Genomic DNA, 27,804 nt, shown 5'->3' with positions numbered 1-27,804 from the left:
ATTTCTACCGTGGGCAGTTCCAGTTTCGACCAGAAATGCAATAATAAAAGAAAACGAAGAACGAATGAAAGAATCCAGAACGAAATTCAGGCCACACCGAATGGCCACACGGTGATTAAGGCAACATTTTACCCGAATGGGGGGTTCTGCTCTGTTCAAATTCCTCTTTCGGGCCGGAAGAACGCCACCACCATCCACCGGCCAGATTCAATTTGAACGGTTTCGATCAGATACGGTGCGCACACCGCGTAACCAATCCGGCGGCATCACCCCAACTAGTACCACCGCCACCACCACGGTCACCGATGAGAGAAAATTCGTGGAAAACGAAGAAAAAGTCTGACCAAAAACGGCCAAAGAATTAAGATACACAGAGACAGAAAAAGAGAGGGAGCGAGAGAGAGAGCGTGCGCGCGCGCGAAGAGAAGGAAAACAATGAAGAATCCAGATCGCGCGAGGAGTTCGTGTTCGTGCGCAAGAAAGAAAGTTTTCGGTTTTCCTTCAGTTTAGTTTTTCCCAAAAGCATCGCGCTCACTCGCTCGTTCGCTCGACGAACCGAAAATCAATCAGCAGCAGAAGCAACAGCATCAACTTGTCTGCGCGTGTGTGTCGTACCACCCATACCCAGGCCGCTGCTGCTCTCAACCCAACCCGGGAAAGAGTCGAAGAAAGCGCCCGCCATATGCGGGGAGAGGACCGACAGGTGAAAAGCTAAACTCGCGCGTCAGTGGCCCCTCCTGCTGGCGTCTTTTTAATTGTAATTAACTTAGCGGGTTGTTTCCCTCCCCTGGGCAAGCGGCTCACGATGTTGCGAATTATTACACAAAATTGCCGTGCGTGCGTGCCGGTGCCCGGTGTCTGTGCCGGAACACGAGATGCTGATGCTGCTGATGCTGCTGATGCTGATGATGATGATGCTGAGAACCAATAAATCACGCAATGGGCGCATCCCGTGTCCCGTGTTGGGAAAAGTGAGTCAAGATGAACACAACCGGCAATCACGCGTAGTGTTTGTCGTTATGTTTCCACCGAAAATGACCAACAGATCGCGTGGTCGCGAGGGTGAACAGCAGAGATATTAACCTGATAGTACTGGCTGTAGTTGATGTCAACGTTATTGTCCAGCAGATTGTCGACGGAGCGATGGTTCTTCAGCGACAGTAACCGCTTCCCGTGGTGCTGCTGGTGCTGCTGGTACTGACTGCTGCTAATGCTGCCGTCGTTGTAGTTGCTATGGCCACCATTGAGATTGCTGCCGAAGTTGTTGTTGTAGAGGCGCAGGGCTCGCTGTTTGCTGTTACCAGCACCGCCGCTACCATGCTGCAGCGGTGCCGAGGAGGTTGATTGGTTGGGACTGACCACACGGCTATTACTGCCACCGCCAGCCAACGATAGGTTGTTACTACCGTGCGCTACACTGCTGTTGTTGAGTAGCTGATGGTGCTGCTGCTGCTGCCGGCCACCGTGATGACCACCGTGGCCATTACCGACACCGCCGGCCATCGTCGGTGAACCGGCGCTCGTCGTCGATGCCGTCAGCACGTTCTTCGCGCGGTACTTGTAGCTGTTCTCGATGATGTATCCGCTTGCACCAAAGTCCTCCATCGATTTCGAGCGCGATCGGGTCGAGGCGCTCACGTTGAAGAACTGTTGCTGGTGATGGTGTTGCTGCTGCTGCTGCTGACTGGAACTGCTGGCACCAATGTGTGGCGAGTGTGCATACTGCTGTTGCTGTTGCTGTTGTTGCTTTTGCAATCGATGGAGATAATTGTTCTGTTGCGTCGTCGAATGTCGCCTGTTTGGCCGTGTTTGGTAGAGGTTCGAAGTGATGTGAGAGAAAAGTGAGAAAAGTGACCGAGTTTCGATGGAATTCACTGTGGAAATGGTGATACCACCACCGGTGCCGGTGGTTTCGCTGTTGTATGGAAGGAACGAATGGCTTTCTCAAGTCACACACACATGCACACACACGCACTGGACAGTGGCGCCGGAATTGCATCAACCCGACACCATCATCCGAATCCATCCGCTTACGTACGCTACAGATCGCATAAGAGGGAAAAACCCGTTTCGTCCTGAACTTTCCATTTGCTCCAGTTAAGGCCACTGCGGCGTTCCCCCCACTTTGCATGCAGCGTCACTGCATCGCATCCCCCCAACCCCAAAAACCAGACCACGAGCGCTGGCCGCTGGCTACATTCTTCCATCCCATCGATGACACACTCTCGCAGCCTCCGTCGCGTCCACCAACCGGTTTCTAATTCGTTTTCATCGCCGTTTTTTGCTTTGCTTTTGCTAACTAGGCAACTAGGGTGCACAAAAAGTGCAGACCGAGTGACACTTTTAGTGCAGCTAATTTTGACCACATCATCATCAAACCCCGATTCGCTCGATGGCACATGTTGCTGACAGACGCGTGATCGTGGCGTGGCGATCGTGGGGCTGCTGCGCCCATAAATCATGGTGCCACTGCCGCGCAGAGGCTTCACTAGTACACTAGGCGGTAAAGCTGCAACCGGCCAATGGTTGGCCAACCGGAAACGGTTCACTGGTTGTTGGGGCCACAGCAGCAATGAAGTCAATGGTTGCTCACCGCAGGCTACTAGCAGGCTGCAACTAAATTATACCAGACCTGTTGACCTGCATCAGTCCAAACCAGTGGATTGGAATGCATTTAATGCCTTTCCCCAAGAGGCACACATGAGTGTCATCGAGAAGCAGCACATCTTTCTAGCTGGTTTGCATCTCCTCGAGCGTATCTCAATAATCTTAGCTATGGACAAACTTTCGGCTCGAGGCATACGATTATCCATGCACTAGGCATTAGAAGTCCCGTTAGCGATCGCGATTAGAGTGGAACAATACCTGGGAGCAGGTTTCTGCGCATGATCGACTGATGATGGTCGCAGCATCATGATCGATCGTGCTTTGCGTACCGAGGGTTCGAGATGGAAGCATTTCGATCTTAAATTCGCACCGGGTGAGCAAACCCGTGAAGCCTTTTGACAGCTGCAGGTGAAAGCCCAAGCGGTTGCACCAAAGGTCGACGATGATACGGGCAACGATTTACCGCGCGATTCGAAAAAGGTGCGCTCGGCGTTGCTGACTGCCCTAAGTAACCGAATCCGACCGAAGCCGAGGAAGGATTTGCTGGCTGATTAACCCCACGTGCCGCCGCGGTCGATTTCGGATCTCAAATTCAAAGCAAAACCACAAAAAAATACAAAGGGAAAACCAGACGACGGTAGACGTCGTGGCGTGTCGTGTCGAGGTGGAGGAACCGGTGGTTGTGGTGATCGTGAAAGTGTTTTGATTTGGAGCATTTTTTTTTTGAGGCATTAATCCTGCAAGGCAAGGCAGCAAAAAACCCTCATCCGCGGGTGATTGAGTTGTCATGCAAACTTATGGATGGGTCGATCAGTAGCGCGGCTGCTTGACTTGATTGGTAGCGAATCATCGGAGAAGGAACGGGGAAAGTGAATCGAAAAGCACGATATCGAGGGTAGCGCGTACTTCGTATAGCCTCGCACAATAATTTCATGAAATGCATCGCTCTCCTCTCATCAGCGATCCATCACCAATCCCGCATTCCGACGAAAACGCATTTTTGGGGCTGACGTGGGCTTGAATCTACAAGAAAAACCATTTCAAAATGGCACCAGGGTGCACGCGATCACGAGCGTGTGATGGATTATGCTATGCCGGTCATGTCATAAATCAATCAAGAAGGAAGAAATTTGAAATGCAGAGAGTACTGCAAGCACGATCGTACAATGTTTCCAATGGTAATCGTGTAAAATTTTGGGATCAATCGAAGCAAAACTGACAAAGATATGGATTTTTGAAAATCCGTCTTTCATACAAGGCTCAATGCATCTCACTACTTTAAATCGCGATTCTCAACACTTGCGTTTTCAAAGTCGGTGCCCATCATAGCATGAAAACTACTGGACCGATCGATTTGAAATTTTGATCACCTAATCTGTGCACACGCCGTGGAGATTTTATTTAAAAAAAAATTAAATTTTTTTTAAAATTATGTAAAGCTCATTGTTTGAGGCAACATCCAAAAAAGCATCACTTTTTCCACTTCAAAAATCTGCCAAAAATCGAAAAATGGGAAATTTAACAAAACCTCGACGGGGCTACCTAGATAAACTTGTAATCTAAAAAAAAATATATTGATTAATATATTTCTGATAACTCGGCACATAGATATGACGGGCACCGCAAAAAGTACATTTTTGCAAACTCGCCTTTCTAAATGGGATGCCATGAACGTAGTTTTGATCAAATCTTCCTCAAAATAGAACCAAATATTCTTGAAAAGTTATAGTTTAATATGACATTCATTTGAAAAATTAAAGTTGAATGGTTTCTTCAACAAAAATCGTCCAAAATAAGCCCTTTTTTGACCCGAAATAACCAAAGCTCCCCCCTTAACGGTAATGCCGTGAGTGTAGTAGCTATAAGTTATAGGAAGGAATCCAACATAGCCACTTTAATTTATTCTCGAGAAGCCCATTCGAGGAGCTTCATCTTCATGGGCATACTGTTCTGAAACCGTGTTTCCGTCTTCCGTTTATCACTCCAGGATGTAGAACGAAACAATTGAAACGTCTGCTGACCAACATATCGCCTCGACGGCGAGGATCGCTGGGATGTTTCCATCCCATTTGCATACCCCCAATGAGCATCCGCAAAACGATGAGAAAGAAAGATGCAGAAAAAGGTTGATTGGAGGTCAACAAGATGCCATCCTCTTACTCTTCATCTTCTTTTGTACGATGATCACGCTCCGTGCAAAACAGTCAATGTTGAATTGCAGGCCGAAGTGCATGTTAAACATGAACATTAATCACTCGAGCAAACCCGGGGCCCCCGAAGCGGCTGTTGTTGACGCTCTCGGAACCAGACGGAACCCGAGAGTAGTGAACAGTGAAATCTTGACCACTTAATTGAACTGTTTATCCTCGTGGTTGTGTGTGCGCGTGTGTGTGCGACGATACCATTGCCATTCCTTTCATACACACAGCATCTGATCACCGTGCGCGCCGCGCGATTTGACGTCCGATAACCTCATCCTCACCTCATCCGTCGGACAACCTCCATGTTCGTATCGCTGTCGACGATGGCCGTCATGCCGGCAATGTTTTTCACCTTCCGGGCGGCGATGTTGTTCACCACGTAGTTACTGGTACTGTTGTTATTATTGTTGTAATCACTGTACTCCCGGGCGGCGGCCAGCGACGCCGACGACTTGACGTTAAGGAAGAAGTCACTGTTCTGGCGTTTGAGGGCGGCCGGCGGTGCATAGAGGTACCGGTGCGCACCGGGACCACCGACACTGCCACCGTAGATGCTTCCGGCGGAACTACCGCCGGCCACACGCATACCACCACCGGGGAAACCCATCGGTCCGGTTGGTCCAATGTCTGAAAGACCGGCCGACATCCAGCGCGATTTGCCGCCCGGAATGACGGCCAGCGTTGAACCGTGCCCGGGTGCTCCTCCTGCAGGTGATCCTCCACCACCACCACCACCACCACCCGGGATGCCATAGTTGTAGGTCGGTGGCCACGGGCGCAACCGGCGATCCGAGTAGCGCTTCTCCGTCATCGCGTTCACCGGAAGGGCGCGATCGTAGCGCGTCATCGGTGGTGCGACCATCGACGAGGTCGCCGCCGTCGTTGCCGCCGTCAGCACCATCTCAGTGCCCTCTCCTTTTGCCCTCCTGTGGCTTTGCGCTTTGCGCGAAACTCGCTCTCGTCACCGTTACTAAGCGAAGCTAGGATGCACTTTCGCCCGGCGAGAAGCGGCGTCGCTGTTGTGTGTGGTGTTGTTGTTGTTGTGACCTTGCGTTTTGATCGATCAATCGATCCGAGGCTTACGATTCACGTTACTGTGTACTACTGCCAGCTTCACCGTTAGCATGATCACCGCTGCGCCACGACACCACATTTGCCAAGATCGCACACAGATCACAACCGTTTCCACTTCTCTCGTTCACAGAGGTTGGTCGCTACTACTTGACACAGCTACAGATCAATTCTTGCTTCGAAAACACACACACAAACACGGGCGCGCCCTAGTAGCACGTTCTACACGTTGGCAATGTCGAATTGAAATTAGTCGATCGTACGATCGATTTTTCTGTGGAAAACATCAAAAACCAAATTAACACACACTATGCACCGTTGGGGCTGCGTTTTCCTTTCCGTTCCGGTCCTAAACCACACCAAAACCGCCCGCCCGATTCCTGGACACCACATTCTGGTGCGAAAGTTAATTGAAAATGGTTTTTTCTTCCCTTTCCAAAAAACAAAAAAAAATAAGGGGTGCCCGAGGGTGGGATAGTTTTCCACCGGCGTGGATGGGGCGTTCACCGCTTCACTGGACGCTCGCGATTTGCTTCACATTCTTCTCTCTTTCTCTCTCTTTCTCTGTCGTGCGGCTTTTCCAAAACCTCAAAACACTTGAGGAATGCACAGTTCGCGCAGCTTTCGAGCGTGATTTACGACGACGAAGATGACGCATGACGATCGCGTTGATGATGATGATGATGCTGTACTGCGGTCGTGGCAATGACCGCAGCACTGGCAGCAGCACCAGCAGTGTGCAGTCCAGTGTAACGAGCCAATGCACACCCACCACCACCACCAGCATCGTTTCCAATTACTGATCGCGACCGAGATCAACAACAAAAAAACCAACAAATGCCGAAGTCAGCCAGCCCCAAAAAAAATCATAAAAATCATAAAATAAATATGAGCACGGCTCCACCAGGCGCTGCTGGACAGCTGCTGGGTAGAGCACCGTAAGTGCGACATGCTATGATGCGTCACCTGCGAACGAACGAAAAGGGAAGGCCCATCATCCAGGCCCGGCCCGGCCCGGCCCGGGGACCCTCTATCGCTCCCGTTACACTGTGCGGCCACATCAGCAAACAACAACAACGCGGGACCCGGCGTATGCGTAAGGTGAGAAAAATGTAATTCTTCTCCTCAGCCTCAGCACCCGTTCACAAGACACTCCCAAGAAGCCTTCCACAAGTGGAATCTCAGGGTCGTGTGAAAGAACTAGCGAGAAGGAGAGAGAGAGAGACAAGGAGCGAACCCTGAAGGAAGTAGCAAGTGGAAGAAAAGTGGACGAAAAACGGAACACGGAGTGCCGTGCCGTGTGGCTGTGGCACGGTGTAACTGTAACCATCACCAGCCCCCCGGCCCCTGGCTGTTGTGTGCTACTTCTGGATGACTCGTTCGTTCGCTCACTGATCGCTCGCTCGCTCTGTGGGGCCACCAGCCTGGAAGCCAGCCAGCTTCTGCTTCTTCGTGGCTTCCTCCCTTCGTGGTTGTTCTTGGAAGCTTCGCGATCGCTCGCTCGCTCACTCGTCACACTCGACGATCACCAGAAGAGCCTCCTCCGGATCCGGATCCGGATTGAATGTTTACATTTTCGCGTCACCTTCTCCACCTTCCACGTGCATGACGAGTGACTGCGCGAGCGACTTTTGATGTTGAGTTTGCAAAAAACATTTCCTTGAACACACACACACACGACGTGACAGATCGCGTGGGTTCTGGGCGTCCTCTGCTCAGCCAGCTCGGTCGCCGCGCCCCGTTTGGATGATGTGTGATCGCTGATCCGTAGGCACACACAGTTAGGGGGAGGCTTCCGCGATTATCTCTTCTCCGGCGTTCAGAACCACGACGATCGGAGCATGCTCATCACCACCTGCCTGCCACCACCCAATAATGAAAGTAGTAGTTCGTTCGTGTGCTCTTTCCTTCCTTCGTTTCCTTCTTCTCCGCTTCTCTCGATCTCGGCCGCCACACGCCGCATGTCTCGCGTCTCTGTGAGCTTGCGTCTTCAAAGGAATTCACACCAGCACAAACGAGAAGGGGGAGGGCGTGAAGCACCCCCTCCCCTCTTCTTTGAAGCGGTTCCCGTTTGAAACGGACTGGAATGAGATGATGGCACAGATATACCACCGCAGCTCCACAGCTCGGTGGCGAGACAGGTGCGGCTGGAGAGCTGGAAATCAGAATCCAGCTCAACCACGGCGCCACCACCACCTCGCTTCACTTCTCGCTACACTCGAACTTCCGCAGGAAGTTCTTCGTTACTGCGTCGCTGTTTCGCTGTTTCGTACCCGTTCGCGCGTTAGTTATGGTTTTTTTTTCTTCAGACTTTTCCTAGTACTTCCATCGAACACAAACACAGAACACACCACATACACACAACAAACAAGCAGTACACAAGAGCAGCATCATACCACGGACTAGCAATTGCGATCGCTGCTGCTCGAGATCGACGATCGATCGATCGATCGATCGATTGGTGGGGGACCTGGACACATCACAGAGTCCGTCTCTTCGCCTTCTCAAGTTCAACAGAGAATCTTCGCGATCACATCAAACGGTATCGCACACCGCGTCCGACGATCACACCACAATCGCGATCCCCTTAAATAAAAAGGGAGGAATCACACACACACACCTGCCCTGCAAACAACAACGACAGAAGGGAAATAGAAGGTTCCCCGTCCCAATACGACGCGCGCACACGTACTCCGTTACGCGGGCACGCGAACAGTAATCCGCGTACACGTCCGACACGCGTGAGAGCTGCTTACAAACTGAACGCGAGGCACGAGCGCAGAGCCCGCATCAGCAGAGTCGCTTGGCAGAGCATCAGCGGCCTGAATTGTGTCGGCGCGATCGAGAGTGCCCCCCTGCCCGTCGGTGTGGAGGGGAAAATTCGATTTTTCCTTCAGTTCGGTTTGAGCTCGTCAGATCTCGATGATCGCAACAATGGCTCTCGCCCTGGATAACCTGTCTGACTGGGGCGTCTGTTCGGGATCAGCAAAGGCCATAAGCGCCAACAGGTTTTGCGGGAGAGGCTCCTCCTGACGCTCTCTAGGAAGGCGATAAGCTTCCGTTGGTGATGTTGAGGATCATCCGAAGGTGAAGTAGCGTAGTTTTGCAGGAAGATCACGTTGCTGCTGCTGCTGGCCGTGTGCTGTCTGCGAAAGTGAATGAACGTTCGGCACGGCGTGGGGGCGGTGGCACGTGATCATCGAGTGGAATGCGTTTCGCATCAGCATCAGCATCAGCACAATTGATTCACAATTATCATCGGCCACCCAAAATGTTTTGTTCATCATTCACGCGATGAAGCAACAGAAATAAACCGGAAATTACATTTCGTAACCCACGGGGTGGCCCGCTGGCCACTGGGTAGGAACGGCGAAATGTGTCGCGTGAAGGTTTTCCCCGAATTTTTCATCACTCTGTCGTCTGTCGTTCCCATTATGGCAGGTGGACGGGCAATAGTTTTCTTTAACTTTTCACTGTCGCGCGCGCGATCTCTCTGTCTGTGTCGGCGGAAGATCGAATCGGCAACGGATTCGGTACCGCGATTTCCGATTCCGATCCCCATAGCTAGTACACGTCCGGTTCCGGATATGCCTTTTTTCCGGGGCCCCCGAAAATTTGTATTCAAAACAATATGTTAAGAAAGTTTGATCACACAGCCACCAGCCTAAATCTACTTTCTGGCCGCCAGCCAAGTGGCCTGATTTGATCGGTTTTTTTTTGGGTTGCTACGGTTTGAGGGGACATTAACAGAGCGCTTGGGCGTCGCGGATAACAAGATTGGATTACGCGTGCGATTGGAGTGATTACCGGAGATCGGAACGAGCACGTAATTAGTGTTTAAATAGGCGCTTCGAAGCTTCAAAAATCGGAGTAGAAGAGAGTGATCACCATTCACTACTTTACACCCAAAATGCGCAGTGCAGTCCTCTGCTTTTGGGATGAAATATTGGAAGCAGATGGAAATAAAGAGATAAAGAGACAAGGAGATATGCAAGGAGAGTTGATCATCCTCTGTGCATTGCTATGATATGCTAGGTGATCGCGAGATGAGATGAAAAAACGGAACGAAAACTCATCCAATAGCTACTACCAATGCTCTCGCTGTCTCTGGCCTGTGCCTGGGGTTTTGGGTACTTCGAATTAGCCACCCCGACCAACCTCTCGGCTTAAATATTCAAATGATGCTCCCCGGAACTCGCTTCCGTGCGTTGCGCGAGATATCATAACACAATCGTCGCTCCGGTGCCGATGTAATGGCACCTGGATGCAGTGGCAGTGGTAGTGGTGCTGGTGGTGGGTGGCGCAGGCGGCGTTGGCGGCCTTCGGTTTTTCATTTCATTTCAGGGAAAAGTGCAATCGAAACCGACAACCCTTCGGCATCGCGCAGTTGTTGGTGGTGGAGTATCAACATCATTCCTCTCTTTCTCCCTCGAGTATCTTCATCATCATCATCATCATGATCATGATCATCTTCAGCGCTATCGCGTGGCTGATGGGTGCATTGCACGATCTCACGAATGCTATGCTACAAAACACTAATTGATCGATTGTGTTGCGGCATCCGAAATGTTTTGGGTGAAATTGAAAGAAATATAATAATAAATGCGAAGAAGAAGAAGAAGCAGAAGAAACAGAAGAAGGAGTGCATGGTGAAGGGTTCGTAATGCTCGTTCGTGTACTCGATCGATCCCCGTCCGAATTGCGGTTGCATAATCATGGTTTTCCCTGTACCGTACTGGGAGAGCTGCTGCTGCTGTTGCTACACTTAACAAAACAAGACAAAACAATAGGAGAAACGGGAATAGCTGCATCGGATGCGAGAACGTGGCCATGGCCGCGAGAGAGAGAGCAGAAGCCTGGGAACCGAAATTCTCGAGAGATCGAGAGTGTTGGAGTGCCACTAGCTGTTCCCGTTGGAGTGTCTTAAGAAGGTTTCCACTTCCACTCAAAAAGCATCCCATCCCCACAGGCCAGTAACAGTAACAGCTAACATGCTAGCGAGCAGTCCAGCTTAAGCTGGGGCGCACGAAAGAAAGTTTATCTTTAAAAGGGAGGGAAGAATGGCCATTGCTACTAGCGATGATTGTGCCGTGGGTTCGTGTTGCTAATTCCTGTCTCGATTCCGACCGAGATTGAGCCGAAAAGCGTCAAAACTACATTCCATCCGCTTCGCTTCGCTCAATCTCACGAACGAACATGACATTTCAACAACGAAAAAATCCGGCAAAAAATGGCCATCTATTAGGGGTCCATTTAATGCTACTACTACTACTACTACTACTGCTGCTGCTACTACCGAAGCCGCGGGTTAGCAATTGACCTCAAATGAATAATTTTTCCATTCACCTCCCGCTCTCTAAACAATACACCAGACGACACACAAGCCCGGGGGGTGATGTGTCCTAAGTGCAGTGCCGCTGTGCTAATCCCGTGGATGAAAATGACGTTAAATTAGTTCGTGGTGCTGGTGGTGATGGTGGTGGTCGGTGAGCGAAAGCAAAGTAATAGAATATATTTGCTGCTTTTAGACGCCATACCACGATCCGCGCCACGCTTACCGACAAGACTTTTCAAAAAGTCGTGGCCCGGGAGGGGGAAGTGTCGCTGGTGATCGTGAAAATTTTCGCTTTCACTCGGAAAAGTCACCGTTCCCGGGGAGAGGTGATGGTGGTGACGAGACGAGGGGCAACAGCAACAGCAGCGTAACGCCATGTTCGAGGTTGACATTTGAAAAGGCAGAAGCGCCACCCTACCCACTGCTTCGAGCAAACAGCAGCAACAAAAGACTTGAATGACAGTTAGTTTAAGCGACGAACCTTCCCACTAGGCGGAGTGAGAGAATTGGAATTGAAATGGCCAATTTTGGGTGCCGTGAAGAGCGGGGTCGGCGAGGCGTATTACAAATCAAATACCTGGCCACCACTCGCTGCTCTCAATCCTCAAACGATTTCCCGGTTTCGGAATTAAGATTCTGGTTTACAGATGATGAGTTAGTCCGCTTCCTCGCCCGATTAGTTGGCGATAAAAAAAACAACAAAAAAAACGCTTTCTCCACATACTAGCCTACACCGAGAGAGAGAGAGAGAAAGAGAGGAAGAGGGACTGGGACTGGGACCTGAGGTGCGTGCGTAAACGAGCGTCCCTCCCGGTGGGGTGGGACGATCCTCTACAATGTTATAATCGTTGCTCTCCCACAGATCGCTCCTCTTTTCTTTTTTTCGCCGCTGCGACTAGGTCGCTACATTGTGGTCCGCGCGTGTCTCATGAAACTGGTCCGGGCACGGGTTTTTCACTTTTCTTCACTCTCCTCTCAAACTGTCCTCTGCACAGCGTTTTGTCGGCACAACGCCGCAATCATGTCACAGATGAACAGATGCGTTAAACAGATCATCGCTTAATGGGTTGTGCACATGTTTGATAACAAACGGGAGGAACACGGTGGCTCGTACGAGCCTTGACGATTGGCGCGCTTTCGGTCGTAAAGTGTTTGAAGCGGACCCAACAACCGCGGCGCTAGTGTGTATGTGATTGATTGAACTATCTTTTCACCAAATATATCTGGTGAAAGTTTTGTGAGCGCCGATCTTGCGGCATCGGATCAAAAATGGATGAAGACATCTCCGTAGCCGGCGGCGCCCGAGATTGAAAACAGGAACACGAGCCTCATTATGGGGCACCGGTTGCGAAATGTAATGTTTAACGGATTATAAAACCCTTTTTATCATACAAATGAGTTCACTATCGGGCGTAAACATCTTGAACCAATTAGGCCAGTATGTCTGTGTGTGTCTATGTGTGTGGTCCATCCATCCATCCATCCATCAAGCACCATTGAAGCGCATGTCAAGATAGTATCGTTGCAGTAGTTACCGAACAACAACATCCATCAATACATCCGGTGAGAACGAGCCTGGGTGGCTGGTTCGTCCTTGTTCCTTTGGCACAGTTTGTGGTGGCGCCATCAACGCAGCTAACGCCAAAAGCCACCAATCAACCAAACTTTCCAACGGAAAACGCGATTTCGAAACTAATGATTTCAATGTCAAAGCGCCATGATTTGGTTAATTGTGGGTACGAAGAAAAAAAACATTTACGGCGTAAAGCAGATTTCTCAGATAAATGAAGCGCCCCACCTTAACCTTAACGGCGAACGGCGATGAAGCGAAACGGTTCAGTGGACCACCAAAAGGCACGAAGAGCGCTCACACACTCACACATTCGCTATTGATGAGCGCTCACACACTTGCCATAAATCATTTCCCAGTGACATTGCGACCGTTGCATCATTTTCTTCCTTCCTGCCTGGCCCGCCTGCTCGGGCCCCCTGGGACGTGGTGATTGTTTTGGGAGGCATCGTTGCCCCCCTCCGGCGCGCAGGCTTTTTAAAGGCACAATGGCCCAAAGGCGCAATCTCGTGTGACGGCCCCGGCCACCGCGGTTCTCATCGCGCTTTCTTCTCATCGCCAACCATCCCGAGAGGATTAGTTGGAGCGGGAAAACCATTTTTTGGATTAGGATTCTTCTTCGTTTTTTGTTTTTGCCACGTGAGACCGTCGTGAAGGTTGGTGCGGCTTTGGGGCGCGGCGGCGGCGTCGTGTTTGTGATAAAAATTTGCCACAATTATCTATTTTTTAGCTTTCCCTTTTTTCAACATCCACCAGCAGCGCGACCATCACCAGCAGCAGCGCCACAATCATCAGCGACGGCCCATTTCCAACCGAACTCAATTGCTGTTCTATTGTAAAGAGTCGAGGAGCTTCAGTAATGGCACCGCCTGACTCGCTGGCTGGCGAAATCGAATAGCAAACGCATTAAAGCTGAAACCCATCCATCCATCCATCCATCCATCCATCCATCAATAAAACAACGCCGGGCGTGGTCGCGCGGTTAGGAAATATTGATAAAAATGTCGCTCACCACTGATTCGGTTTGGTCATGAAATGGAATGATCGGCCAACTTGAAAGCGCAACCGCGGCACTCGATCGCAATGTGCATTGCGCACGCTGGCATGAATGGAACGCACTGGAACGAGAGTGGTTGGTTGGTGGTTGGTGGTTGCTGTTTGCTGGGTAGTGCTTATGTCACCGTCGGTCGCAACCTTTTTGGACGCTAACGATTAAATAAAGCGCGATTGACCAACACTGGTCAACAAGTTTGGGTGCCGCGCGTCAGCCCCGTTCGTTGCTGTTGTGGGCTGTGCGGTGAGGGATTTCCATTTTTTGATTAATTTTCCATTCTCTAAGCGCGCAGCGTGGGAATGTTAGGAAGGGAAACCGAAACGAAGACGAATCCGAACACCGAATGTTGTCACAGAGGGCCCCCTCCGGAACGCCGCGTGCTCCCCGTTTGTTATTGTTTCACTTTCGGCTCTGTCTGTCTGTAGCGCTCCCAGCCGATACGTATCGCAATATATATTCAATTAGGATATCCATTGCCACCATCGGTCCGTCCGTCCGTTCGGCAGCGTCTGTTCTGTCCTAATCGGCCCTATCTCTCAGGAAAAGGTGGCCTCCTCCAGGCCCCGAACCACTTCACATTCATTCATTCGGATAGCTCTGCCGAATGGTGTGGGAATTTGAACCCACTTTATCGAACGCTTTTATCAGTGGAAAGCAAAATGGCCTTATTTTGCGCAGCAAGCCATGACGCAGAGGCCACCTTCGCTCATCTGATGAGCCAGTGCCTGAACCTTATCAGCCTTATGATGATCGGTGCAGCTAGAGAGCAGAGACACAGCCTCTTTAGTGGCCACGCGAGTGGCCAAACCCCACCGAAATTGGATGCTGAAATTCGGAGCAAAACACAGCAAGATTCGTTCGTTCATCGAACCAGACCAGACGCGGCCGATGGAAAGCTTTCACTCTTTTATCGGCCCGACCCGACCGGAGTGGCCCTCCGCTTCAGGCAGACTGGCGAATGATATCAGCTGCAGGAGGGAAATTATGAAATGGAAATTGGATTACCGATCCGTCGGACGAATCAATCATATACAAAAACCCAACCACACACATATTTTCGTGGCCCACTCCATGAGATCATTGCGCTCTCACCCCCGGGCAAAGGATGATTATGGCCTCAACCTCAACTACAAAGGCAACCAACGAGGGATGGATGGAAAACCATATCTAACCCTGCGCCACGTTGGCTTCAAGTTCACGCCTAACCGGCGACGAGCGGATGGAAAATGGAAACCACATGGTCAAGATCAACTTCTTCTTCTGCTTCTGTTGCTCCACCTATCCTATCAGGGGACGGTTACGTTCTAGCGTGCTTCGCTGAGCCGAAAACCGCTTCCTCTACAATGTAGCAGCAGCAACAGCGGCAGCAGCAGAGAGATTGCAGCAATTATTCTAAGCTTCGAAGGTAGCGTGGTTAAACAAATCAGAACACAAACAAATTCAACGCACGAGTTCCGTTCGGTTCTGTTCGATCGATCGTTCAACCATAAATAGAATAAGTACCGCACCGCGAGCGGCTAGCACCTAATGCCGCTGTAACTAACACCGTAGCGAACGCCCTCGAACGATCCCGGTGCCTTTTCGCGCCGGTTCGCGCAAGTTTCGCATGGGGTGAAAACGTTTTTTTTTTTTGGCGAATCATGGGCGTGCGCCCCCCCATCAAAACCATAAACTAACCAACACCGTACGCACGGCGGCGCCCGGTGTAAAGTGCGTACGAATCGTTGAGTAATTGCACGGGGATGAGCTCTCAGGTAATGGTGCGTTCGCACTAGCAGCAGCACGAGCCATCGTCAGCGGGTTAAAGGGATAGCTAGTTGGGAAAATTGGCGCGTTTCATTTGACCACCACCGGCTTTTTTCCATTAAATCCATCAAGGCAAACCTGGGGACCGATGACCGACCGGTTTCGATGGCCATCTCATGGCGTTCATACTCGAAAGTATGTCGTCGATCGCTTACCTAAAACGAAAGAAGAACAGAAGAGAAGATCGCGTTAGTACACATGTGAGCAGAGGGAGTGCTGTGATGAGCGGAAAGAAGAGGAAGAAGCATTTAAAACATTCGACACCCAATTGCCGCCAGGTCCGTTTTAGACGTTCGCGATGGCCGGCTGGTGGTAAGTGAAGATTCCGAAATGACTCAGCACTGGATATACCGCTAGCTATAGCTAGCTGGCTCGGCACGGTGTTTTGTAACGTGTTATTACAGGCACACACACACAGACACAGACATCCTATTTGCCAACTTGAGGCGCGTGATAATGCGTGAACGACAGCCCACAAGTGGGCCGAAAGCAGAAAATGCCGAAAAGGCTCGATTCACGCTCGCTTGGACAACTAGGTGTCAAGTGGAATGGATGTCAAATTTCATGCCACACACGCACACACATCGCAGCGGGCGCCAGCGCTCTCTTTTGGGGGCCCCTGGGGTGGTGGTGTGATAACATAATCCGTCGTCTTCGCATGAAAGCTCACCTAATAAGAAGATACATTTAAATAGTATCACCGCACGATGCATGCGTCACTGTCGTCGTCGTCGTAGTCGTCGGGAGCGTCACTTGGTGGACCCACACTTCAACGTGTGAGATCATTTTCCATCTTTCCATCGAGTCGAGCCGAGAGCTGATGAGCGCAGGAAACGGTACTCATTAGCGGAGCTTATGTCACGAGCGCATAAGGGATTTCAGATGACATGTTGGTGGTGCTGTACCATTCATTGCGTCATCCGGTTGAGCATGCACGGCGGCGGGCAACCGATAGGTATTACAAAAAAAAGTCTGACCACCGGTGACCAGCAGTCGATCCATTTCTTTTGTTTGAGAAATGTGGTGGCTCAAAGCTAATTTCGAAACGAAAGCACAGCATACGACGCAACTACACATTTTCACCCAAAGTGGCGCCGATTGTCCTCCACGGAAAACGGGTGTAAATCATTCAGCTGGACGGCATTTACGAATGGGTCGACCAGGAACAATCACCAACAGTCTGAGCGTTTACGTTGGATTACGAGATGGAAACAGGATAGAGAGAGAGTGTGTGTGTGTGTGTTTGTGTGAATGCATCCACAGGTGACCAGAGCTAATAGGCACGTGTTAACTGCATTTTCCGGACACGATCGCAATCACGCTTATGTGAAGTCTGTATGTTCCGGGTTCCACACGCATAATGTTCCTTGCCACTGTTTTTTTTTTTGATGGAGTAAATAGGATAATGGAACAAAAAATCGAATCATAGACCATCGAATCGAATAAAAATGTTAACGATCAACCAATTTGCGGTTCAGAGATGGCCTAGTCTGATCATGGAAAAGATCGAGAAAGAACAATCATACAAAATGGTTCGTGTTTGGGTATCACGTCTGTGAGAAGTCGTTACGTGGTTCGGAAAACTAAGCCTTTCGTCGTTTATCATGTCAAGGTATCTGATAGCTTCTTGCAATCAGTCTGCAGTCCTCGAGAGAAGACATTTTACTGAGGTCCCTTAGAGGTCCTGAGAGTGTGAATCCTTGGGAATCATAATGGCGTCCTTGTGATTATTTTTCAAATTCTGTATCTTTAGCATTTCTGTTTCGATTGATGTGAATCATTCACATGATACACTTGAACGGATTAGCCTTCAGGAAAAATGTGGAATTTAATTAGCCACTTCATATTTGATTTTTTCCAATTTAATTTTTGACCACCGCTGCACGCGTTGTTTACTATCGCATGAAAGAGTGAGCGAAAACACAAAAACTTGTGCGCAAATTATTCGGTCTTGCACACAAGTTTATGCTTTTTTGTTCACTCTTTTATGCAAGAGCGCGTGGATCGGTGGTCAAAACAGAAATAAAGAAAAAAACTAATTTGGAGTGGTAAATTGATACCCACATTTTCCACCAAAATGCTATACCTTTCAACAATATCCTGGAGAAAATTTCACATCAATCGAAACAGAAATGACAAAGATGTAATTTTTTTTTAATTCGCCACTCGCTCCTACTTGCGAGGTTTTTGAAATTGTGTTAGGATCATCATAATTCTACAAGGATCAGGACTTTCGTTTGAAATTCTGCACAGTGCTCCACGCGACCCATAATTATTCGTTCATTTCTATTAGTTTCCGACCGAAAATGTTTTAAAATGTTATTAAAAGGATCATCATTTATGCATTTCAAATGTAGTGTTAACCTTCGAGATCTGTTGGAATTTTACGTCCCAATAATTTCAACAGTAAGGTAGTTTCATTTCATTGTCCAGTTATAAGCAGTAGATGTTTTATCTCTCATGCGCGCTTTCGTTGCTTTTGATATTCCTGTGATTTTTTATGAATTTAATTATAAAACATCGTAGCGAAAAATTTATCTTAATTTTTAAAAAAATACCACCAACACGTTTTCTATGATTTTGGTTGAAACAGAGTCCGATAACTAGGGAAGATCGCCCGTACAAAATTGCTCAGTTTCGTTTACTCACCACGATCACGTTGCATCGTTAAAACGTGATCACTTCGGGGAGTATTTTATACTACCTTAAAATAACGCTTTATGGTGAGCAGGTGATTGAATTTGGAATCATCTGAATATGCATCGCCTGTTTTTTTTTGGTAAAACACCATAAAGTGTACCGACCATTACAAAATGGCAAACCAACGGAACATGACCTTTAATTGTTGCCAACGCACTAGTAACACCATTGTCGCGCTGTTGCCACACACTGTGTTACCATTTGCGTACGCGATCGTTAATATATTTCGCATTAATTAATCGCGTATGTGCATTCCTGTTGTCCCGCGTAGCTCACAACAAGGGGGACAGCGGGTATGGGCTGTGACGACAATGACGAGCGCATGTAACTATCTAACAAGCCCGGAGGACACCACAACCAAAGAGGAGGAGCTCCCAAAACGGCTATCCAGAAAACAATCGCACGGCTCATAATCATGGGTGGGTGGACGATTATACGGGCAGCGAGAGTCAGCGTCAGCAGCAGCAGCAGCGCCTCTTGCAAAATTCGCATTTCATTCAAGAACCATACACTCGATCGCGAGGCCCATTCGAAGGCGGACACGCAAGCAACGTCCCGAGTGAGTGAGTGAGTGACTGACGCGCGGGCACTTGGGTGGACACTTTGTCTCCCGGTTTCTTCGACCGTCAGCAGAGGCTGCGCCATTTAACAAGCAATGAGCATTCCCACCCCGTGTTCGCTCGATCACGCCCGTCATAAATGCTTCGCTTCTACTTCGCGGTATGATGGTAGTAACCGGACCTGCCCCGCCCGGTGGTCTCTCGTTACGCGCTCTCCGTTACAAATATGGTGTCCCGTCCGAGAAGGTTGAGTGTGGCTGAGTCACTTTGCAAAATATGACACGATTTCACATCACCAGCAGCCATTGCTGCGCGGATCTCTTTCCCTCTTTCGATCGATATATCCTCGCGCCAGTGTCGGTGACCGATCATCTCCGATCGGGTATCGCGTTTGACGCAATGTCGACATAAAGCATTCCTTTCCCAAAAAAAAAAACAGCATTGCAGCCTCGCGCTCGCGACTTTATATGGCGAGAGTGCTCACTGACGGATCTGCGCAACCATGGCCACAACAATCGTCAATCGTGTGACCGGAAAAGAGATGAACGATTTATCACGCATTTGGGAAGCCGACGCGACGGTGTTTAGCCTTTTGTTAACAAGATAACTGGCGGATCGGTCACCCACACGCGCACCACACGTGATGTTAGCAGGTGATCGATCGCCAGTGCGACCAAAGTTTGTGTCAGGTTTTTTTTTTGGGTTTGGGTGGGTTGTAATAAGCGAAAGCTGTCCACTTTCCAATTCAAATATTAGCATTAGTCTCAAGCTGTCTCTCATCAACAATGCCAACCGCCAACGCTCGATGATCTGTCTCTTCGATCGGCTCGAGCTGTAGCAAGCTGTCACCTGCTACTCGGTTTAATGAGTCGGTTTAAGGGTTCACCGATCCCAGCACACCCCCCCAGAAGAAACCACTTTTAATGGACTATCAATAAGACGATTGAACACTTGTTAGATTTCACACCTGCCAACCGGAGATCGATTCTCGTGAGACGAAACACACGCACACAACGAGAACGATCAAACATTAAGTTGTTTACCTTGCGTGCCGTCCTTCGGTTTAGCCCCTCCTAATTAAGAACGAAATCAAATAGAACCGACTGAAATCAAACCGAGCACCGGGAGCAGCGAAGCTTCTTGTTCTAAAACACACCACAAGGGGAATCGCGCTCCACGTGAGCCCAAAGTGAATCCATCAAGCCGCAAGTCGCTGAGCACCCCCCAATCGGTGCGTTTTATGACAAGACGCCAGGTCAGTCCAAAATCGCTCGACGGTTGCGGCGTGTGCCGCTCTGTCGTGTTAGCCGTCTCGTTGACTTCATTTACCTCTGCTCCGCGAGTGGCTCGACTCGACAGGAGATCCGCGTAAAGCGTCGTCGTTGTCGTCGTCTGTGTTGCCATATAAGGTGCGAGAAGCTAGAATACGAAACCGAAGCCGTGTGACTTATCAAAACGTACGCGCGGCGACGAAGGGGGGGGGGGGGGGGGGAGAAACCGTTCTTTGAACGCCCAGAACTGGTGCCCAGATCGCAGTTCCAGGTTTACAGGTTTAAGCTTTCGAGGGAGGGGATTTAAAGAGGGCCGACAAGAGAGAGAGAGAGAGCAGGAAGCAGAGAATGACAATATTTTGTCAACCCATTTTCGGCCAGGCGGCAGCTGACGGTCGTCGAACACGTCGTTCTCTGGGGCGACACACACACACACGCACACACGCATGCGAAGTGACCGCCGGGTGACAATAGACTCGATGCCGTGCCACGCACATACATGGTAATGCCCGTTAATAGGTCAACGAAATCGGATCTTCAAGTATGAGAAGGCCACGAGCATGGCTTGTTGGGGTCACCACCGGTAGAGGGGGATAAGGACTTGGAGGCGGCGTTGTTTGTGCGGCTCTCGTTACCACCCATCGGTACAGCATAGCCGACGGATATGTGGTTGTGTGCGGGCTGGCCAATTGTCTTAAATTGATTTCCATATTTTCGTTACTTTGCTAAAAGGGTCTCTAATGGCGCGCGGATCATTATTCATACCATTTGATTAGTATTCAACCGATGGCTTCCAATAATCGAACGCAAATCATGATCATGACTTCATTGGTTGGTTGCAGAAGAAAGGTTCCTCATCTTGAGTAGAGGTTGTTTACATCTTCCTCGTAAGGGCATCAATCGCTCGTCAGCTTTTAATAACTTGTCGAACGTTTTGTCCCGATCCGACAAATGATCCATCATCATCATCATCGAATGCGATGCATCATTTGAGTAACTAAATAGAAGCGTTCCCCTGGGACATGGCATTTACTCACGATAGGGATGGATATCATCCTAAGCATCCCTCCGTTAGTACTTGCCACACCGATCACGTTACGTCACGAACTGTTTGCCCTCGCGATCGCACGCGATCAAACATCAGGTTGTGCTCCTGTGGAGGAGGAGGCAGTGGTGGTCTCTGTAGCAACAATTTGCATTCTTATCTTCGGTCGTCATCATCGTCATCGGTTGTGTAGCGAATGCGAAACAGTTGGCGACCTGCGGCGACTACTACTACCCTCCCTCTCTCTCTCAAACTCGATCGCGTGCCTTCGGTGGCCTTTAATCATGGAGTACTTTGTAACGACATCAACACCATTTATTATTTCTCGTTTCCCCAAGAACAGACCGCTTGCTACCAAGGCAGCTGCTACCTTCGGTGATGAAGGGTTCCGTCGGTGGGGTCCATAACTCCTCCGTTCCCGTGGGTGGCGAACAGCAACAAAATGGCGAACAAAAGGATTGACGACGGGAACGGAATGGGCGCGATTTTGTAAAGATTTCGTGTATGGAGTAGTGTTTCGGTTGTCGGCCACCGAACGACTTCCTGCAAAATTGAAAAACCAACGCGACATGACTCAGCCATTCCGGGAGAACCAAGAACGTTGGAGTGCATCTCATCTCGAGTGCGGAAAGAGGTGCGCCATTTACGAAATCAATTCACACAAGCAGCGTGATTCTAGGAAGTGAACAGCACCCCTCCAAAGCGGAACACTCCGGAAAGAAGCGAAATAATAGCATCTAATTGTGTGGACACGCACGCATACATACAGCCAAAAAAAAAACCACAAAAAGCCTCGCACATTAAAGCTGCGCGAGGTGTGTTCCGTGCGGTGCGGTACCAGAAAATCCCATAAACGCGCACATCCCACGCATCCGTCGCATGAAAGATGGCGCCATCGACGGCCCCGCACGACGACGCCACCACCTCGCGCCACCCATCAATCCAAATGCATCGACATCGCGTCGAGTCGTCGAATCAGTCGCTGCTGAGTTGCGCAGTTTCATGTCAAATGGTTGGCGACGGGGCCAACAACAGTTGCCGTACGCGCTGAAGATCGCTGAACAAGATCGCCATGATGATGACGAGTCAAGGATCATTACCATTTCTATAGAATGAGTACATCGGTGCGCAATTGTGATGAAGCGCAGGGACGGGGAACACCCTTCGCCGTCGGTTCACATCCAAAGGGGGCTCGTCGTCACCCCGGGAAGGACGACGCTCCAAAACTGTCCAACCACTGTTTTTCCTTCTCCGTTTATCGTTTTCTGATCGCGGTCCTCCTTTTGCTGCTTTGTGCATGGTGTTGGACCACTACGATCAGTGTTAGTTAAAAATCCGGATGATTCTATGTTAAAACGGTTGGCATTCATGTTGTAAACATGATCCTCACTTCGATGATCGAGAGGTGACCTTCCGTGAGCGCGAACAACTCTCTTTACGTGTCGACTTTCCCTCGTCCTCTCGTCAACACCAACAACTAGCCCTCTAAACTGCCACGCATTCAATATCCTCCAATGAAGGACACTAACAGATCGAGGCACGCATCGTGCTCCTCGGCTCATTACCATACCATCGTGATCACTTCTTGTTTGGCCATCATTATTCCGGCTTTCACCGGAACGACGCTACTCGGCACTGCTGGCGCCACTGCAGTGACCTCCAGCGGATGGTAAGCCGTGTGAAGGACTACAAGGCTTGCGTTGAGATGTTTCATCATCTAGCTTCATCCACAAGCAAGAGAGAAAGAATGGAAAGACGGACTCTCTAGTCCGGCACAACGGTCGGTCGCAGTTCGAGACGCTTCTCAAAACATATTCTAGCAGCAACACCACACCCGCAGGCACAGGCGTTCACATTATGCAAACCGATTCGCCCCCCGGTTCGCCAACAAGCCGGGATTCGCCCGGGAGACGCCGCCATAGCCGTGAAAGGAATGTTTTTACGATCACGGACGCTCGGTGGACCGATGCTTGGAACCATGTTTGGGCCACCACCGGGAGTGGCTGTCGGCTCTTCGGCCAGACGGCCCGGGACGTCGCCGCATATCCCAGCAGCTGAGCTGGAACGCTGACACGAGAGGGTCTCTTGTTTTGAAAAATGATGATTTACACGTCAACCACCCAATGCGGCCCCGGAATGACCATTTATAGTCCGATCGTTTTCCATCGGGAACCCCCTCCCCGGGCAACGGATGATGATGATCGCACGTCGAGATGAATTATATTAATCGGTAATTGGCGTGATGATCGGGCGTGATTGCGCGCCGTGCGGTCTTGACCTCGGCCTCGGGAGGAAACCCACTACCACCCAGCAGCTGTCGACCAGTATGGTGCGGCGCGGCGTTCGTCTTATTCTAATGAATTACCTCATGATCGCTGGTTTCGCGATCGAAGCTGTTTGCGAAGCTACTGTTCAGCACCTTGATCCGGTCGAGATCGTTCGTTGTACTGCCACCGCCAGTACTGCCCGCACTGCTTGCCGCATCCTCATCACCACCGAACAGTGAGGATGCATCGGAGAGCCGGCGCGAGTACCGCCGACCAGCGTCGAGTGAATCGATCGAGATGCGCCGCGAAAAGGACGAATAGCTAGAGTCGTTCGAGTTGCGCCGATTGTTCGCCAACACCGGCGGCAGCTTGGCAATGCCGGAATCGAAGGACAACCGTTTGGTCATATCGCACAGGGCATCGTGTTCACCGCTGTCCTCGCTGTCCTTGGATGAGGATGATGCCTTCTTAAGGATCGAGTGTAGCTTCGCCGACGAAAGGCTATCGTCGAGGTTTAAGCTGCGTCGCTTGCTACTGTTGTTGTTGTTATTGTTCATGCTGGCACGTCGCGTGACTCCGGGACCGGAACTCCCGATTAACCCACCGATCGATGGTTTACGCCGCAGATCGACCGTCGAAACGGACGTACCCCGGAGCATGGAAGGAAAGTCGGCCGGATGTTGAAGCGATCGGGCGGGCATACTATCACGCCGGCCAATGCCAACCCCGGTCAGGTTACGGCGACTACCGCCGGCACCACCACCATACTGGAGCTGCAGATCGCTAAAGTTGGCGATCGAGTTGCGGTTCCCCAGGCGGCTCCGACGCCTTGCGGCCATCTCGGCCTCACGCCCTACATTGTAGATCGAACCGTACGAGGCACGCTGCTTGCCGGTGGTACCAGCGGTCGGGCCACTCACGGACGACAGATCACCGATCGAGCTGGCGATCGAATCGCGACGTTTCACCGAACAGACGGAACCACGCCGGTGGCTTCCGTGCACGCTACAATGGCGGCTCGTTCGCGACTCGATGATCTTCACTTCGCGATCGTCGTTCTCCTTCTGGTTCTGGGAGAAGATCTCCTCGATTTTGCGCAACTGTCGATCAACGCCACAGAACGGTCGATGTCGATGCAGAGCGTGATGATGATGAGCGTGGTGAAGGTTGGCCATTGCTGTAGTGACTGACTCTGATTCACGCACCGGAATGTATGTCACCGACAACGTCACACTCGAACCCCTTTTACAGCCGGACGGAGGGTTCACTTTTCGCTAAACGTAAACGGAGTGACTCACAGGTTCGACCTGATCGGTACACAGCATGATCACTAAATAGAGCGTGTTCTTAGCCACGATCAACCACCAAAAAGCCACAGCGTCCTTTGGCGTCGAGAAGTTTCAAAAGAACATTAAACTGATGCCAACACAAAACACTCGAAATATATGATTCCGTCTCACGATTAACGAATAAACTTGTTGCACATCTCACTCCTAGCGATCTGATGGACCCCAATTTTCTTCGAAACAATCACTCACTCGCTCTGCTTTGCATACGGCGCATCGATTCGATCGAACGTCTCAAACAGAACTGTGATCCGCTCGGAAATGTTCTCCATGTCGCAGGCCGACTGACTGGCTGGCTGGCTTGACTCGGCCAGCGTACGGCATCCAGCAACGCACACAAGGCTAGCGATGTGTGTAGCGCGCGAACGTGTACGAAGACAAACACGGCGACCGCCACGCCACGCCGCGCCACCGTACGCCTTCTCGTTTGAGAAGGTTGAGCAGGTTGGTGGGGCTGCACTCAGTTCCCACCGTTCCGTTCTCTACCGCGCAGCTCCAGCGGGATGTCACGCGATGGTGCACGAGAAGGACGACATTCCTCATAAATTCGCATTCATTCGCCTCATTGCCCCCACCAACGCTTCATGCCCTAGTAATCGATATAAAATTTCAATTTCGGTTACATTCCGGTGCAAAATTGATTGCAAACCAATAACCCACACTTGTTGCCACGGTGGGGGAGGATGATGATGATGTGTGTGTGTGGGAGGGTGGACCAAGGGTGACGATTATCGTGACATGACCTACTCATGTACTTTTACATCGCGCTACCATCTCGCCCACGACGACGTCGACCGACGACGACTTAATCAAGCGGAAGCCGGAGCAGGAGCCGATGCCGGAGAACCAGCAGCTGATGATCCGATACTCCGATACTACTACTGCTGGGGACATCCTTCGCTGTTGCGGGTTGCACCGTGAACAACGATATTTTGCAGCAGCAGCAGCAGCAACCGTTGCAAGCAACTGGAACGCGTGGGTCTGTACTCAAGGCTCTAGTATCTTGCCTTTTTGGCGCTCTAAACAACGAGGTGTGTGTGCTACACGTGCTACGTGTATGGTAGGCACTTGAACGGAGCGCGGTTCCACATGCCGGCCACTAAGGTTAGAGGGGCCCGGGTGGGGGGAATGCAAATATTTCCATTTTACTCTCCATCGCTCACCCGATCTAATAATAAAGCGTCGTCCACTTGAAAACACTTTCCATTCTCCATCCATCGCGAGATGTGATGATCATAATGCGGATCATTAACGTTGGTTCAAAGACCTTTTCCCCTTCTTTGAATATGTTGTTTAATACCTTTTTGGTGATTCGGAAAAATTGATCATCGTAAGCGCGAATGATGTGATAAAAAGATCAATATGATATTTGTGGCGTACTCGCGCGTATCACGTCACGGACCATTCAAAAATGGGGAGTCACTGACTAATGCCCGGCCGCATGGCTCCAGACCGAAACGGAGCTGCTAAATGGACGCGAACAAACTAATGACAGAGAATCGTTCATGCGGCGCGCTCGTGTCGTGCTCGGCGTATCCCTATTTACACCGATGACGGTGTTAGGGTCCGGCAAGGCAAGAGTTAAGCAAATATTGGCTCCTTCTTTGAACTCCAATTGACGAACGAAACGGGCATTAGCTGACGATTCATCGCTTCAACGCATTCGCGACAATTGGCGTCGTAAACGTGTTTTGTGAATGAAAGCAAGGGAGCACAACGGTTCGATAGCCAACGTACTCTTAAGACACATACATCGAAAGGTGTGTCAACAGCGAGTTCGAGTGGTTCAACTTTTAGGCGAGTTCTTGAGGGCATGGAGTTCATAAAGAAAAACGATCCTCATCCTTCTCCTGCTCTGTTAGCGCTGCTTTCCTTTATCTTAACGCCATCAGCAATTAGACTCCGAAAATACGCACACCGTCGCTTGGGTGACAAGTGCCGAAACGATCGATCGGGGTTCCCCGTTTAGGGAGATGTGGGTTCGGAGCGCTTCGTTACTCTTGCCATGCTCGCCATGCGGCCGGCCATTAAACTGCCCTTCATTAGCATCCAACCGCTAACGAGGTGTGGAACTGCGGATCCCAGGCCGGGTACACCCAGCAGCAGTTGTCACCAGGTTCATAAAACCATCACGGGCGATCATAAACGCAGGACAGTAAACGATCGTATCAATCTCATCACCACGAATTCATGTTAACCACGCGCTGTGGGACGCCCGGGGCGGATACAAGGAAGCGCGCATAGGCACCTACGTACCACTTCTTCCGATCGATTGGAATGTAAAGATCCAACAACGAGGACGGTCTATCAAAGTTATCGCTCATCCAGTGCGTCTCTGGGCAGCCTGGTATGATCATGAACTTGCCCTAAAAGGTGTGAGCAACTGTGAGGGACCCAAACAACAATGTGGCGCGACACACGCGACCAAGACCTTCACCAGAGAGCATAAGGTTCCACTCGAATCCCATGACCAGCGAATGCCCTTCGGCGGCGACACTGTAGGGCCACGGAACCGCGCGGAAGTGTCGTCGTGTGCCCACGTAACGTGTAACGATCGTGCTATTTGTGGAACATGTGACCGGCGATCGATCGTACAGCAGTCGAGCGAATCGATTGATGGTTCCAGCAGAAGATGAATGTTTTTGTTTTGGGCATATCTGTATGCAGATATGTTTGCTCCTTTTGTAAATATGATATGAAGATCATGATAAAGTGCAATACAACGAATTAGACAGGAAATCTGGGACATAAGTTAAACGAAATGGCGTAAAATAAGAAATTCAAACTATAATCAAGCACAGAAAACCAGTTCGCCCAACGGAGGAGCTCAAGTTTTTACGCGATCATGTGACTTGTACGCATTATTGTACACAATTCATCGATTACTTGCACGCAACAGGGTTTTTTGATCGAGCTGATCGGGGGAGCTCGGATACTTTCGATTATCGTCGTTCCAGCCTTAGCTTTTTTT

The 27,804-nt window shown here is 50.2% G+C and overlaps 1 protein-coding gene across 5 annotated transcripts in view; it reads right to left on the bottom strand.

Moving 5' to 3' along the window:
- LOC125954587 (WD repeat-containing protein 47) overlaps nt 1-27,804 on the bottom strand; it is a 66,871-nt gene that overhangs the window by 14,711 nt on the left and 24,356 nt on the right. The window contains exons 1-2 of one of the 5 annotated variants that reach the window (XM_049685024.1): nt 5,090-6,926; nt 1,084-1,795 (exon numbers count right to left, since the gene is read on the bottom strand). The exons of 3 other annotated variants lie outside the window; for them this stretch is intronic. In XM_049685024.1, coding sequence (XP_049540981.1) covers nt 1,084-1,795; nt 5,090-5,709 — 1,332 coding nt within the window. In that variant the 5' untranslated portion in view covers nt 5,710-6,926. Of the gene's footprint in view, nt 1-1,083; nt 1,796-5,089; nt 6,927-23,585; nt 25,246-27,804 lie in introns of those variants that run through there. One more of the 5 variants, XM_049685025.1, reaches the window with a different exon arrangement.

This window comes from Anopheles darlingi, chromosome 3 (assembly GCF_943734745.1).
Source record: "Anopheles darlingi chromosome 3, idAnoDarlMG_H_01, whole genome shotgun sequence".
In the NCBI taxonomy this organism is placed as follows: Eukaryota; Metazoa; Arthropoda; class Insecta; order Diptera; family Culicidae; genus Anopheles; species Anopheles darlingi.
The sequence above is the reverse complement of the archived record's forward strand: the minus strand, read 5'-3'. Positions and strand labels throughout refer to the sequence as shown.